A 16761-nucleotide genomic window follows, 5' to 3' on the forward strand; every position below is an offset into this window, starting at 1 on the left:
CAGTGGCCATGAATGTGACCTACTGACCTAATTTCCAATATTTTAGCATCAGTTTGCCATTTTAAACGTGTGGCTCATATTACTCAGGTGAGCGATTCAGGGTCATCATGACCCTCTTGTTCTAAGTCTTCTAAAATGTCGAAAACTAATCCTAAAAGTTAATCAACCGTAAGCTTAATCCCCTGTTCAAGTTTCGAACAATTGGGCCCAGAAGTATAATGTAACTAAGGTCGTCCTGAAACTGCCATGCGCAACAATTTCCGATGTGAAAAGTACTGGGAAACGTATCAGAAAATGTGTTTTTATAAGAACAGAAGTTGTTTTTCAACAACTTAGCCTTTAGCCTGCTGAATTTCTAAAAAAGACTGGTTCATCATTCAATTTGGGCAATACCATTTATTATTTGAAGGGTGTTCACAGAAAATTTACTCATTGAATAGCGAACAGTGCAGACCATGATCAGGCTGATCTTAGTCTGCACTGGCCGCCAAGGCAGAATCACTTGTTGCCAGCAGGCTGAAGGTTAAGAAGTATTATAACTGAGGCCCTTCTAAAAGTGCCATGCGCAACGATTTCCGATGTGAAAAACACTTGGAAACGTACAAGAAAATGATACACAGGTTAGTGTATTTATATGTACAAAGCCTGTTTTTATTTTATTGTGGACCTACTTTTCACATTTTTGTAGCATTTTTCTGGGAGACATTTTGCATTATAGAAATGTAAACAAACCTGTTTACTTAATGTGTTCTTTCCCATATTGGAAGATATTCCATAATGTTGACCTGTCAGCCAAAAATATCTCTTAGAAGATATATGACCCTTACTTTTCTTGGTGTTTTGTTGGTTTAAAGGTCATTTAAGAAAAAGGAAAAGTAATTCTTTTTAAAGTTTAAAGTGGACATGGCCATGTGATACAGCTCTGAGAGTATTGTAAATTTTATTTATAACATACTGCAAATTTATTCACACCTGTACAGCCTATAATATAAGAAAAAATTGATTGGCAGAAACCTTTCCTGTAGTAATTACGAGTGCACATGCGCACCAAATATACAAAAAGAAATAAATTAGATGTTCGCGAATTGGTTTTTAAGAGTCTGGTGCAATTTCTAAATAGCATGTGATATTTCTTTATAATGCATGTAGAAGAGCATTTCTGACATCTGAAATATATGTATTTTTACATATTATCATATAAGACGCACTTGCACATGATAGTGTTACTCTGAATCGGGTTTAACTTTCCATATTCTACACAGAATTATTCAGAATTCCCATTGGCTATAATAGCATGCGGCGTTTCAACAATACAAATAAATAAACTAAATAAATTGAATGCAAATATATATCTCTGTTTGTCTGTTCTGTTTGGTTGGGTTAAACGTCACAACAACACAATAAAAAGTCAAATTACGAGTTTAAAGCTTTTGGTAGCGGCGGAAGTCCTCAGGTCCTCCTGCAAAAAAAATATTTCAGGCACAAGCGGTCCTTAGGTAGAACCACTAACCTTTGATAATTTTATCACATAAAAGAATTTTAAACACCAAACGAGGCCTCGAGGGGCAATTGATTTAATTCAGCAAGCGTAATCATTCGGCCACGGAGGACCTTCAACAAATAATGCAAATAAATAAATCGCACCAGCTGAATATTTGTATTCATGTAACATTTCTAAATAGCTTAGATTTTGTAGTACTATGCCCCAACGATAACTTGATATTTACAAACATGACTATAAATAGATTAAAATGGAACATAGGGAATTCAACATTTTTCTAACATGTTACAATCTAAATATTTCTAGATTTTGTACCAATTGCAAATTAGCTCAGTGGTAAAGCATGCAGTCCAAGTTAAACAGATCTTTTGCCGTGTGGGTTCGAAACTCAGCATCGACAATAACTTTTTATTTCTCATAAACATGTAGATTCCTTCATAAACTATGTGTCAACACAACAGAGAAGTATCTTAAGCCGATATCATGGCAGATCAGAAAAGTTTAGCATTATATTAAAGATGATATTGACTAAATGCATGCATTTAAGTCATGCAAATAATAAACATACTGTTTTGTTATATAAAGGCATACATACAAATACAAACCATGAAAGAAAAAAAAACAAAAAAATACGGAAGTAAAAATGAAAACGAAAAGAAAAAATAAACACAAACAGACAAAAATTGAAAACAAGCTCACGAAGATTCGAACCCACAAAATGATTTGCTTATATTCAATTGCTATCTGCGTTTTACCTGACTGAGCTATGTTTCCATATAATCATAGTATATTTAAGATGAAAGAAATACTAATATTTACTTAGAAGGTAATGTGTAAGCATTATGGGTTGGTATTTCATCGGTTATCATGAAATAGAATCGTCCTTGCGTTTCGGCGGAAACCTTGTTATCGTTGGGGATTAGTAGTAGTGGTGGTGAACACAAAAAGCAGATAACGCACATGTCTGTGCAGGTATATACTTTCTAGATATAATCTTTACCAGTATATACAGACTGAAAATCTTGGCGAGTCATACATTTACCGGCCAAAAAGTATAAAGCCTAAATATTAATAAGGCTTAGGTATTATTATAAGTCATTTCGGTCACTAACCACATCAGATGTGTATAATATGTTGTTTTATACTGAAGCATAATGCCTCTTCAACTTTACAACTGGTAATTTCTGGGACAAATAACAGCACCGATGTACAAGATATGTTGTTACATTGCTTCCGGTTCTATCGCTATCACTCACATTCTCAACATTATGAAAAACTTCTTAAATCAATTAAAAACTAAATAATTCAGCAAGAAATACTCATTTGAACTGATTGTTGTTCTTGGAATAATTTCCAATATCCTGCTTTAACATGTTCCGATCGTTTTGGAATAACTGTCAACAGTATTAAATTGTATTGTTCTAGCTCTCAAAAAGTATGACGTATTTGTCAGAATATGTTCTATAAATTCCGCTTTTATCGTACCTTTAGTCAACAAAACTTATTTCTTTTGCTGCAAGCAGTTACTTCTGACTGAATAGAAACAGAGTTCTTTCTCTGTTTATATAATTCATAAATGAATTTTATTTCTGCAGCTTTTAGTCACTTCGAAAACACACAATCACAGTATCTGATGACAAATAACCAATGAGTAAGCAATCGTTTTTAACGTCGTAGCAAAGAGACATTGGAATCTTCTCACTGGGAATGTCCGGGACCAGTTCTCCTAGACAGTTTCCGTTCTGATCGAACATGACAGTCTTTTTGGCCCGTTCGTCTACAGCAAATATTGTACCATCATTCGATAAACATACACCAGTCGCATTTCGTAGTGTACTATGTTGAAGTTTCGCTTTTTTGTACCATCGCTTGCAAAACAAACAATGTTGCCACTATAGTCAGCTACAAATACCAAGTCCCGATAAGCAGTCATTTGCTGTGGTGTGGATTCAAATATACGCTGACCGGTCGAATCTTTTGCAACAGATTGCACAAGGGTTCCATTAGTATCGTACACATCAACGCCTGATCCGGTCGCTATCCAAAAGTTTCCAGCCGTATAGGCAATCCCGCAGTACTGTTTGTCTTGTTTGTGGTTTATAGTTCTTTTTATAGCAATAGGCTTACGTACTGACAGCACTTCTATCTTGTAGTTGCTCAAAGTCGCTGCTACTTCATTATAACCAGTTCTACAGATACCAGTCGGTTCATATACTAAACATAGGAAATCGGTCGCATTGTGCTTGGTGTCTAATAGTTTTATCTTGTTGTTATAAGCGTCGGTCAAAATACAAGCTCCACTATCAATCTGGCACATATCAATTATGCGGCACGTTTGTTTGTCATTCTGCATTCTAACATTTATCTCTTTCTGTCGTGTTATTTTCCTCTTTACAGCTGCACGAGATATTTCTATGTTCCCGAGAGCCTTGACTTCTAATAACTGTCGTGGTACACTTGTATTTTCTGCAAACTGGACTGATATTTGACCGTCCGATTCACATTTGGCATTTACGTTTTCTGCATCATTTATTATCTGCTCGCAAATCTTGACTTGAACAAACTGTTGCTCCCGGTTTGTTTCAGGCGTTGTCTCCACCTCATATTCTACGTCTCAGCTTGGCAATATATGACTCTAGATCGCTTTTGACTATTGTGTATGTTTCGTTGAGGGTACAATTTGCTTGTTTTGAAAGAGTTTTGATATGTTGTATCATACCATCTTCGACCTCAGTAACTCTTTTTTGAATATTGTTTCGTTTCTCCTCCACAAAGACGATATTCTCTTGTTTCTTTTTCTCTGATGCAACCAGACGTTCTTTCAAAGACTCTGATTCATCTTTTAAACGTTCTATGTCTTCGTGCTGAAAGTTTGTGCGTGAAGCATCTTTTAAACTTGTCACATCACAGAAAGACCTGTATTTCAGAATAAAACCACGATCAAACATGCTACATACCTATATTTTTGTTTCTTGAATGTGTTTAAAATCGTTTTTTGAAGTTTTTAAAACGACGACCTCCTGAATTTACCTTAAATCTTATCGAGTGGTTTGAAAAACTTCTGATATCATTTCCAGTAAAAACGAGCCTAGCGCGCGAGTTCGATCCTACATTAACGCAATTTCTCCGAGACAAAGCAACAGCAACATCAGATCACCAGATTCTAAGTCGTGTTAGGGAGCTGACTATTAGAAAAAATACCGTTTAGATAGCCTACATGCTTTACGTAACTACAACACCAACTTGCAGAGTATCAAAAGAAGACAATGGTTTTTTGTTGTAAAGATATTGTTTGAAAGTGTCGATTTGGCCAGGTCAAGCGTACATATAAAAGACACTTTAAAAATGAGCCGCGCCATGAGAAAACCAACATAGTGGCTTTGCGACCAGCATGGATCAAGACCAGCCTGCGCATCCGCGCAGTCTGGTCAGGTTTCATGCTGTTCGCTTTTAAAGCCTAATGCAATTAGAGAAACTTTTAGCGAACAGCATGAATTCTGACCAGACTGCGCGGATGCAAAGCCACTATGTTGGTTTTCTCATGGCGTAGCTCAAATTATGTTGCAGTTTGTTTAATAATATATGGTAAAATTTCACATTAAGTAACGAAAAGTATTAAAGTTAAAAATCAAGAGGGTCATAATGACCCTTGATCGCTCACCAGAGTAATATGAGCTACATGTTTCAAATGTCAAACTGATGATTTTTAGAAATTTTTTGGAAGATTTTCAAATGTACAATCAAATAACCCCTGGGGCGGGGCCAATTTTACCCCGGGGGTTATGATTTGAACAAAGTTTGTAGAAGTCTACTAGGCAATGTTATATATCAAATATCTAAAATCTAGGCCTTCTGGTTTATTTTTAGCAAATTTATGAAGATTTCCCTATGTACAATCAAGTAACCCCTGGGCTTGGGTCAATTTGAGCCTGGGGGTCAAGATTTGAACAAATTTTGTAGATGTCCACTAGACAATGCTACATTTGACATACCTAAGCTCTAGGCTTTCTGGTTTATTTTTAGAAAATTTTGAAGATTCTTCTATGTACAATCAAGTAACCCTATGGGACGGGGTCAATTCGACCCCTGGGGTCATGAGTTGAACAAATTTTGTAGAAATCTACTAGGCAATGCTACATGTCAAATATCTAAGATCTAGGCCTTCTGGTTTATTTTTTTTTTTAAATTGAAGATTTTCCTATGTAAAATCAAGTGACCCCAGGGGCGGGGTCAATTTTGACTCGGGGGTCATAATTTGAATAAATTTTGTAGAGGTCCACTAGGCAATGCTACATGTCAAATATCTAAGCTGTAGGCCTTCTGGTTTATTTTTAAAAAAATTAGCAAATTTTAAAGATTTTTCTATGTACAATCAAGTAACCCCATGGGGCGGGATCAATTTGACCCCGGGGTCATGATTTGAAAATTTTTTGTAGAAGTCTACTAGGCAATGCTACATGTCAAATATCTAAGATCTAGGCCTTCTGGTTTATCTTTAGAAAAATTTTGAAGATTTTATATGTAAAATCAAGTGATCCCTGGGGCGGGGTCAATTTTGAACCCGGGGATCATGATTTAAACAAATTTTGTAGAGGGCCACTAGGCAATGCTACATGTCAAATATCTAAGATCTAGGCCTTCTGGTTTATTTTTAGCAAATTTTGAAAACATTTCTATGTACAATCAAGTAACCACATAGGGCGGGGTCAATTTGACCCTGGGGGTCATGATTTGAACAAATTTTGTAGAGGTCCACTAGGCAATGCTATATGTTAAATGTCTAAGTCTAGGCCTTCTGGTTTATTTTTAGAAAAATTTTGAAGATTTTCCTATGTAAAATCAAGTGACCCCTGGGGCGGGGTCAATTTTGACCCAGGGGATCATGTTTGAATAAATTTTGTAGAGGTCCACTAGGCAATGCAACTTGTCAAATATCTGAGCTCTAGGCCTTCTGGTTTATTTTTAGAAAAATTTAAAGATTTTTCTATGTACAATCAAGTAACCCCATTGGGCGGGGTCAATTTGACCCCGGGGGTCATGATTTGAATAAATTTTGTAGAAGTCTAATAGGCAATGCTACATGTCAAATATCTAAGATCTATGCCTTCTGGTTTATCTTTAGAATGTTTTTGAAGATTTTATATGTAAAATCAAGTGACCCCTGGGGCGGGGTCAATTTTGAACCAGGGGGTCATGATTTGAACAAATTTTGTAGAGGTCCACTAGGCAATGCTACATGTCAAATATCTAAGATCTAGGCCTTCTAGTTTATTTTTAGCAAATTTTGAAAACATTTCTATGTACAATCAAGTAACCCCATGGGACGGGGTTAATTTGACCCTGGGGGTCACGATTTGAACGAATTTTGTAGAGGTCTACTAGGCATTGCTATATGTTAAATGTCTAAGTCTAGGCCTTCTGGTTTATTTTTAGAAAAATTTTGAATATTTTCCTGTGTAAAATCAAGTGACCCCTGGGGCGGGGTCAATTTTGACCCCGGGATCATGATTTGAACAACTTAAGTAGAGGTCCACTAGGCAATGCTACAAGTCAAATATCTAAGCTCTAGGTCTTCTGGTTTTCGAGAAGAAGATTTTTTAAGATTTTCCTATGTAAAATCAAGTGACCCCTGGGGCGGGGTCAATTTTGATCTCGGAGTCATAATTTGAACAAATTTGATAGAGGTCTACTAGGCAATGCTTCACACCAAATATCTAAGCTCTAGGGCTTCTGGTTTTTGAGAAGAAGATTTTTAAAGTTTTTCTTTTCAGTTGCCATGGCAACCAGAGTTCTGCATGGAATTCAATTCTTTGAAAGATTTTGTAGAGCTTCACCCAAGGAACATTCCTGTGAAGTTTGGATGAAACTGGCCTAGCGGTTTATGAGGAGATGTCATTTAAAGTTAAAGTTTACTGACAACGGACGACGGACGACGGACAATGGACGACGGACGCCGGACAGTGAGTGATCAGAATAGCTTACCCTGAGCCTTTGGCTCTGGTGAGCTAATAATGCGCTTGTTATAATTTAGACGGTTTCAGATGCCAATGCAGGACTTCCCAATACTGGTTCAAATACGATATGTCATTTGTACCGAGATGAAGAACTGAAACAACGCAAAATCATGGTATGGTTGGTTCAATTTGTAGCATATTTTCAGATTTCACTGTGTTACTGGCGGCAAGAAACAGTGCAGCAATCGGCGATGGTACATATATTCTAAAATGCACTTTGCCGCCCTTTAGACGTTCAAATTTGAAAAGGATCAAGTAGAGCCGTGTATGTAGCGCAGTGAAACACTTGCTATGAACAAAATCCTGACATATACATAAGCTTACATGTGAAATCAATAACTCTTACCTGTGATCAGTTGCAATACACATCAGACAGTATACCATATCATGTGTACCACAGAACATTTCGATATCCCTATCTTGGGGCTGCCGACATTTTATTTTCGCTGTTGTTTTGACGTCAAGTAACTCTTGTCTGCCTTCTTCTGTATCAACCAACTTATGGTCACGAGAAGCTTTCATTTTATGGTGATATTTCGTGCATGTTGTACAAAGATACTCGTCACATTCCGAACAATACTTTATAGCTTCCTCTCTGGTACCATCCGCACTACACGGTGTACATGCAAATGCAATATCGGCATCGGAACCATCCTGGATAGATGTTTGGTTTCTTCCCTCAGCCATGATTTATCGTTGGTAAATCTCTTGTTACTGTTAATTTGCAATCGTTTTTCTATACGAAAAAGAACAATCGGCTCTATAGATGATAGTCAATGAATTCATGCAGAACATAATATACTTAGGACTAAAACGAAATAGTGGGTTTATTACTTATCTGAAGCGATGGCTTTACCGTGCGTTATATTACCGTAATATAAAATATCACGAGAACATAATTTTACAACATTATGCTTCAAAGCAAACAGAGGAAAAGTTTTAAAAGGGGAATTGAAAGAAAGGGAATTGTTTTGTGTGATGTTTTATGTATATCCTTTACCACTAAAAAGTGGCATTTTTTATTTTTATATTTTCGGTCCATGCATTCAACTACACTTATAACTTCACCCAGCATATACATGACAGAAAATACACATTACATACGCATGATGAACAAGTATTTTTACTGTAAAATCGTACATTTTACTTATTGTTTAATATATAATTATTTATAACTCATGGAACAGTGTCGGTATCTAGCAAAGTCCATAAAATACAATTATTTACAGTAGCTTAAAGATGTGTTATATTCTGCTCTAATTTGCATACTTCAATAATTCTATTTAACCAAGATGCGTTGCTCAAAAATGATATATGCCAAACAGCAGGTTTATCGATATTTTAGTGTAAAGGGAAACAACTACAACGGCGCACGAGGCAAAAAATCAATACCGACAAGAGTTGCGGTTCTCGTATATTTCACGCTCAAAGTTGGGGATGTTACTTCGACTTTAAATATACTGGTATCAACTTAATAGCATTAAGCTGACCTCTAAAATGGTGTATTACAATACAAATTCTGTGGAAAAAGAAACAACTTATTGCACTGCTGCGTTTTCAGAGTCCGTAAGTACATGTTTGGTCTAATTAAAAGATGTTCGTTTATTTGAAGTAGGAGACGGTGCCGCAGTCTTAATGTACGGCAAGAGCTGTCTAGCGACAGTTTGTTCGACAATTCCAACAGTCAAAAGCCTTAAAGAGACTAACCCATATATTTTAAGCGAAGAATATTTTTCTCTAACATCCATAAAAAGTGAGTTCTGTGAAAGCCAGTGACCAGTGGTAAAAACTTTTAAACATAAGCTTCTTGCAAGATAATCATATAAATAACCAAAAAATATTATGTAGAACGTTGCAACGCTTCTAGAAAATGTAAAAAAAGAAATACATTATTTTTGCATGCTGCTGCCACCAGTGTTAAAAAGAATACTCTGTTTGAGAAATCTTGTCAGTTCTTAAGACCATCCTAACAACCAAAAATAGTTCCAGGCTTTCCAGGGAAATAATTATCTACACAACGTGCAGAATATGCAATGCTACAATATATGCCTTAATACCATTTTAATGTAAATTCGGCAACTAAAATCAATACAAACTGAAGCCAACGTTTTAATTAAAACAACCACGGGTATGAATACAAATGTGCAAATTTATGATCACGTGAATAAACGTTGACCTCATGTCACCTGAACTGAGCGATGATATTGATTAGCTATTGCATAGTACTGGCCGAGGTCACGTAGCTTATAACGTAGAAAAAGTTGAAACCTAGCCGGGAATCCAGACTGACAATTCAAACATGTTTCCTAACCGCATTGTCACATGTATAACTCCCGAAATATAAGACTGTATTTGATAAAGAACGATGACTTCTAATAGCAACAATAATCTACAGATTATATAAATCCACAGATAATCCACGGCTACTAAAAATAGAAACGGAATTTCAACGGAAAAGTTTCCGAACATTTCCGGTCCATAGACAATGCCAGTTTGTACCTACCATAGCTTTTCCAGCAAGTTGTAACATTTTTCAAGTATGTCAGAATAAACTTTAATGTTCGTCAATCATAACTATTAAAATATAAGATATTATGTTAATGCAACCCTAGTGATCTAAGAATGTTACCGAATTTTAGACAGTATTGTCTCGTTGTCGTTTCAAACACTCGAAAATGTGACCACATGTTAATTAGGCTATTTATAGAAAAACGATAATCAGCAGTGATACGGATTTCCTCAGGCGTTGCTACTGCCAATTAACACTAATTAGCGCACTAATTTAGTAAGATGATTTATGAACAGAACAGAACAGGACAGTAATTTAATGATATAACTTAAACATGTACAGTTCATCGTTATATTAAGAACAAAATATAATTAAACATGCTTTGCAATACGAGAGTGAACAAAACAAAAGAATATTCAGCTAAAATTCATTCAATATTGTTTGCAATGTGACCTGCTATGAGAATCAAAGACATGTATGTTTTCTAAATAATATTCCCTCACGGATAATCTTCCTTCAGCAAGTGTACAACATAAGATACTATATTAATGCATAGTTACACATGTATTCGGTACAATTTCGTCTAACAAAACACGAATTATCAACGGGCGCAGCGATAATATCAATACTCGCCTTTTTGAAACGACATTATGTCAGAGTGTATCAAGCCATCGGATAACAGCTTTGACCAACTTAAAAATTGAATATTGTTTTAAGACAGATTCTGCTCACTTCAGTCGCACCAAGAGTAAACCAACATAGTGCATTTGTGACCAGCATGGACCTGCGGATCCGCACAGTCTGGTCCATGCTGTTCGCTAACGGTTTCTCTAGTTGCAATAGGCTTTGAAAGCGAACAGCATGGATCCTGACCAGACTGCACGGATGCACAGGCTGGTCTGGACCCATGCTGGTCGCAAACGCACTATGTTGGATTTCTCATGGTGCGGCTCAAAATATCTGGATTGATACAAATATGTTTAAAAAATTAAAACGGTTTCGTTTCGCCATTTACATAATTTATTTTTCGATTTTTTTCACGGTCTGACTAAAGTTGTAAGTTTGTCTGACTTAAATGTCCAACATTTTTGCGAAGCCTGCTGTTATGTCTAGCGGACTTTTGAGTACCGGTATAACAGATGGAGTGATAATTAATGCGCCTCTTAAATACACTGGCTGCAGAATTGAAATTCTGAGGTGCATTTGTGGTGCATGTTTTGTGCTGTTTTCTTCCACAAAAATTTCATGAAAACCAAAGTTATCCGATAAGGACTAAATCAGTGTGTATATAATTAATGACAGGCACAGCCCAAAAGCTTTAGAAAGAAATCTTAAAAGCTGAATGGTTTGTAGAAAAAAGCTTATATCATTTATTTACAGTAAAATAATTTAAGTTGTTGTTTTCGTCACAAATAATCAAAAAGGATCAAAACTATTCGTTAAAGACAGAATCAGCGTGTATGTAAACAATGACTGGCAATGAAAAAAGGATTAATTTTAAAACCAAAGCTGAATATTTTGCCCCCCCCCCCCAAAAAAAAAAAGTTCTTCTGGTTTATATTAAGAATTCCTCAAATGTCACTTTCTTTGTAATATTTTACACATTGATTAGCAGCCACCATCAGCGCTTTGAGCGCTTTGATTCATATTGCAATAGGCTTTGTAAGCGAACACCATGGATCCTGACCAGACTGCGCGAATGCATACGCACTATGTTGGTTTTCTCATGGCGCGGCTCATATAACAACTATTTCATACCGTCATAGATAGATTGATTTTGATGTAACTGGTGTCTGACAAAACATGATGCATATACGATTAAGTTTCATCTACTTATACGAGAACCATGCGAGACAGCAATAATCTTTTTTTATAAATTTTGTATCACGGTACAAGTTATTGGGTTTAAGTACCCACGGCAGTATTTTTGGTCAATGCTTTTATTCCGTGCTACCATAATTAATTTTAGGAACAAAAAGTAAGAAAAGGTAACAGAGTGAAGGTTTACTTTTGCCCACTTGTTTTGAAGACCCTTTATTTGTACGTATTAATTGCTAACTACGTTCAGACAAGCACGGTTTTTTCTTTTATCGGTTTAGGAATAACATATTCAGCATTAGTTCAGTTAAAAGAAACAGAAATTAATACGCCGTCTCAAACACGTCGCAAAGCTGTCTCCTGTAAGTTTTAAACGTTGATTATAATTATTTCCAAATTCTCTTCTCCTGGTGCAAAAAAAAAACATTCAGATATTAAAATGGCCCCACTAAACAATGCCAAGCAACAGTTTAACTAATAACAGCATGGATAATTATATTCATTCTGCGGTCTTATTTCATAAAATTTGTTGTTAGTTGTATGTTATTTCATGTTTCAAAACATTAAACGAATAATATCACTGTATAGTTAACTTTCGTTTTTACCTGATCAATAATCTAATAGAAATCGAAAGTTTAAATGTTATTACCTTATTAAGCAGATTCCAAACACGCATTGGTAAATCTATACATTGGAAAATATAAATATGTTTTAAATTTTACAAGTGATCATTCAAACCAAACAATCCGTTTTAGTTACCGGATGAAATTCATATATACCTGACCTAATTGTCGTTAATCGCATCACGTTGCACAAGCAATGTTATGCGGTTATCAAAGGCTATATGACAAACATTTCATTAAACACAACAATTTATACATCATAAATCATTTAACCCTTCTAAAATGGTCTGGTCCATCATTCAGTTTGGGCAATATCATTTATTAAAGGGGAGTTCACTGAAAATTTACAGAATAGAGAACAGCGCAGGCCATGATCCGCCTGCATGGATGTGCAGGCTCATCTTGGAGGGTCTACACTGGTCGCAAAGGCAGACTCACTTTCCGCCAGCAGACTAAAGGTTTATAACAAGATATCGTCGCCTTATTTCCATAATGCCGTAACTAGTGTTAATGACCTTAGTCTTTACACTATTTTTAACCTTGTTGAATTGAAATATTAAGTGTTACTGAAAGGGTTCAAAAATAAAACCCTCCTCCAACCGCTCCTTATTTTCCCATAGATGGCTGAAACGATAACCGAAGCAAAGTAATTTTGTCTATTTTGTACGATTTATCTGCTAATAGGTTACAATTATCCGCACAGTTCATAATTATTATCATCGGATAATTCGTAAAACATCGTAAAAAACTGTTGACTATAGTAATTTGTTAAAATAACGGTTATAGGGACAGAAACTAATTTGTAAGAATATAAAATTAGCCGCGCCATGAGAAAAATCAACATAGTTCGTTTGCAACCAGCATTGATCTAGACTAGCCGGCGCATCCGCGCAGTCTGGTCAGGATCCATACTGTTTGCTTTCAAAGCCTATTGCAAATTGAAGAGAAACTGTTAGCGAGCAGCATGGATCCTCACCAGACTGCGCAGGCTGGTCTTGATCAATGCTAGTCGCAAACGCACTATGTTGCTTTTCTCATGGTGCGGCTCATTAATTAATCTGCACTAATTTAAAACGATTTGAAATGCATGCAATTGTCCGTTTATAGTCCAAAAAATATATATATCTGTCAATTTTTACCAAAAAATACATAGTTATAAACATTTCATATTTTTATTTGAAAAAATATTTCGTGATCAAGCAAATGTGATTCTTTCTTGGCATGATGAGTAGCAATATCGAAGGGTCATATATACTAATCTAAGTTGAGTATTTTCTATTTGGGTGTAGTGCATTTAAAATTCAACATTGATCTTGATTGCTAGAAAATTGATCCGTATTCTATTCAGTAAAATATAAAACAGTTAAATGATCCCTTCAAATACATGCTGAAACAGACTTCAAATAGATAAGCGCAGACTTCATAATCTAGACACTACAAAATAGGCAGGTTCTATAGTTAGACATAATACTCTACCCAACTAGACAATAATAATGACAATTTTCGAGAAAACTTATTTACACCGAATCTTAATTTATATTCAGTTCTTTTAGCGGCAGGCGAGCTTTGTCTAAATTTTGACAAAGATATTAGCAGAGCTACCGGCGCCGCGAAGCGGCGCCGATAGCGTCGCATTACGGTTAGACGTGTGAAAAAGAAAATGAATTTAAAACTGTGTACAGACATTACTATCGAGTTGAAAATTCGTGGTAAGTTTTTGGAATCGGTGTTGTTCGGGTTTCTTCCAGTACGCAGTGCTCATAGTTATTAATCAGTAAGACGTCAATAGACGCTTGCTGTTTACAGTTGACAAAAGCGTTTCGCTTACTGCTTTGAACGTTGAATAAAAATGTAAATGAGCGCCTGATAATAAGAATTTAGTGCTAAATACATTTTCTACGAAAAAAAATATTTTCAATGTGAAACGGTTGTCGTCACGCCGCCGCAACTGAAATTTATTGTATATACTTATATTTGTGTTGATGACGTCATACTTCCACACTGGTGCAGTTGTTAGCGAGGTCGCGTTGAAGTCCAAAGGTCGGGTGTTTGATCCTCATCAGAAGCGTCTTTTTTTTTTAATTTCGTTTTTATTTCATTTTTTTTTATATTTTATTTATTATGGGTTTTGAAAGTATTGTAAAAAAAATAAAGTCATTCATGTGATATTTGGAGGCAGTAAACAGTTTTGAGCAGTTAGTGTCGAATTGGCCGGGGTGAAATTTACAAATAAGAGGCAATTTACGGAATGAAGTGCATATTTGAACTTCTAAATAATAATAATTGCTAGAATTGAAGTTTCAGCGGCTAGAATTGAGTTTCACTTATTTAAAAAAAATCAGTTGAGTAGCCTTGATCTTGATAGTAAGACGTAATGACTTGCAGGAGCGTATACATGCTTCCTCTGAGCTAGCTTAAAGTGGGGTTTTCATTTTAGCAGGGACCTCAGGAAAACTGGAACAGTGAAGAAACGGTACGGATTACACATATATTTGAGCTTATTTTCAGATTTTACAGTGTTACTGGAGTATGGAACAGTGTAGCAGTTGGGGCTATCATTTTCAGGAAATTTTCTGCAGCGATTTAAAAATTGGCAAATTTAGCTTTTTTCGTCATCAGTTTCCGCGACCGGGAGAGCACAAAATTCAGGTCTTGTAAACAGAAAACTAGATATTAGAGATGTATTGTAGATGGTTTGTAACGATAGACATACAGTGATGTTAATGTTGCAATATCTTTATTTCAGGTGTGTGGTTACAGACTTTTGTGTGAGGTTTTGAAAGTTAGGCAGGCGACTCTAGGCTGAGGAGCTCAGAAAACTGTTTACTGCCTCCTTTAACAAGTGTTTTTTTAGTGATGTCAGGTTCCAATGTAGTACTGTCTGTAGCCTACAGTAGTCAGTAGATAAAACTTTTTTTAAAAAAAAGGTTTTTGGATCAAAATTTACAGGCATTGAACTGTGAAAAGCACAAAATGCTCTTCTCCCTGTTAACATATATTTCATCCACAAGCTTAAAAAACACTGACCAGAGTTTATTACTAGGAAAAAAACTATTGACTATGAATTATCAATAAACATCAAAAAGGCTCCTACTAGTAACTACCATTCCTATTTTATATCAGTTGTGCTAAAAGATTAACCATAAAAATGTTAACTTCGCAGTTCAGTAAATAAAACAGAAGTTTTCGAGAATTACGGCAAAAAAGTGATTTTCTCTGGGTAAAATTCTCATCATTTACATGTACAAAGCTAGTCTTTTGGTTTTTAAACAAGCTTTGTACATGTAAATGATTTTCATTCTCCCATACCAGAGGTCTATCATAGCAGTATTTTGCCTTAAAGTTGGACACATTCTTCTTTCTAAAAAGAACTGTAACTTTCTTCAGATTTAATCTTAATGCATTCTAAGACATTCATTCAGAAATCAGGAATTATCATTAATTCATGAAAATTTTAATAGATCTTAAAGAACATAAACTTTTTAAAACGGATTCATAATTCCAGGTCATTCCAGCAGCACTCCTTTAATTTTCAAGGGGCACTGGTGATTTTTCAAGGGAGCTGTGCCTTCTAGGTAGCACCTAAGTTCATATTACGAGTTTTGATGGACTTCAGTTGTTATGAAATTACCAGTTACAAAATCAGTACCTCCCTGTTTCACAAAAGAAATCTAAAGCATTTGATGTGACTTATATCGACTCGTCAACAGTGTACGTATGGAGGTCAGGTGATTTGAACCTTTATATGCAGCCCGTCTGGGCATACCATGTAAGGCTTTAAGCACTGGCATTCGACAATAAATGACGGTAAAATGGCCTCAAGGGGCAGGACGCCATTATGCCTGTTTGTTTAAATAAAGTTATTATTATTATTATCATTAATATAATCATTATCATCATCATCATCATCATTATGTACAACGCCATTTAATATGCCATTGTATAGAAACAGGTGTTTCATCAAATTATTTCTGTTTCAGGGGACAGTAAAATTGAACATCCACAAATTTGCATTGTAAGATATAAGCATAAAAATAATATTTTGAGAAATGTCAGGGAAGTGTCGAGCAGATGTATTGCATGTAATTAGCTCTTCATCATGTAATATATTCAGCCTGTTGATTCTGTTGTTTTTATGATAAGAACGAGTAAAATCCTCTAAATTTTGAAACAATAATGGCGCAGTTTAGTAAATGGGTACTATGCATATTGAACAAGTTGTAATTTATCTTCTGCTCCAGTCACATGTCTCAGTATTTCAGATCGGCATATTTTATGCTTTCGTCAACGTTACAG

The 16761-nt window shown here is 35.6% G+C and overlaps 1 protein-coding gene across 1 annotated transcript; it reads right to left on the minus strand.

The window, feature by feature from the left end:
• Window positions 1-1330: 1330 nt before the first annotated feature.
• On the minus strand, window positions 1331-12630 carry LOC123559143 (E3 ubiquitin-protein ligase TRIM33-like). The gene is made up of 3 exons (XM_053544021.1): window positions 12492-12630; window positions 7862-8251; window positions 1331-4417 (listed from the first exon to the last, which is right to left on the minus strand). The coding sequence occupies exons 2-3, from the start codon at window positions 8200-8202 to the stop codon at window positions 4102-4104; spliced, it is 657 nt and encodes a 218-aa protein (XP_053399996.1). The 5' UTR covers window positions 8203-8251; window positions 12492-12630; the 3' UTR covers window positions 1331-4101.
• Window positions 12631-16761: the final 4131 nt, after the last annotated feature.

The sequence above is a fragment of the Mercenaria mercenaria genome, chromosome 5 (assembly GCF_021730395.1).
Source record: "Mercenaria mercenaria strain notata chromosome 5, MADL_Memer_1, whole genome shotgun sequence".
Lineage (NCBI taxonomy): Eukaryota > Metazoa > Mollusca > Bivalvia > Venerida > Veneridae > Mercenaria > Mercenaria mercenaria.

Bases quoted from the DNA above. Each gene is read 5' to 3' on its own strand.
- LOC123559143 (XM_053544021.1), bottom strand. From the start codon at position 8,202: ATGGCTGAGGGAAGAAACCAAACATCTATCCAGGATGGTTCCGATGCC. The intron at 4,418-7,861 runs GTAAGAGTTATT...TCTGAAATACAG, and splicing joins TGTATTGCAACTGATCACAG to GTCTTTCTGTGATGTGACAA.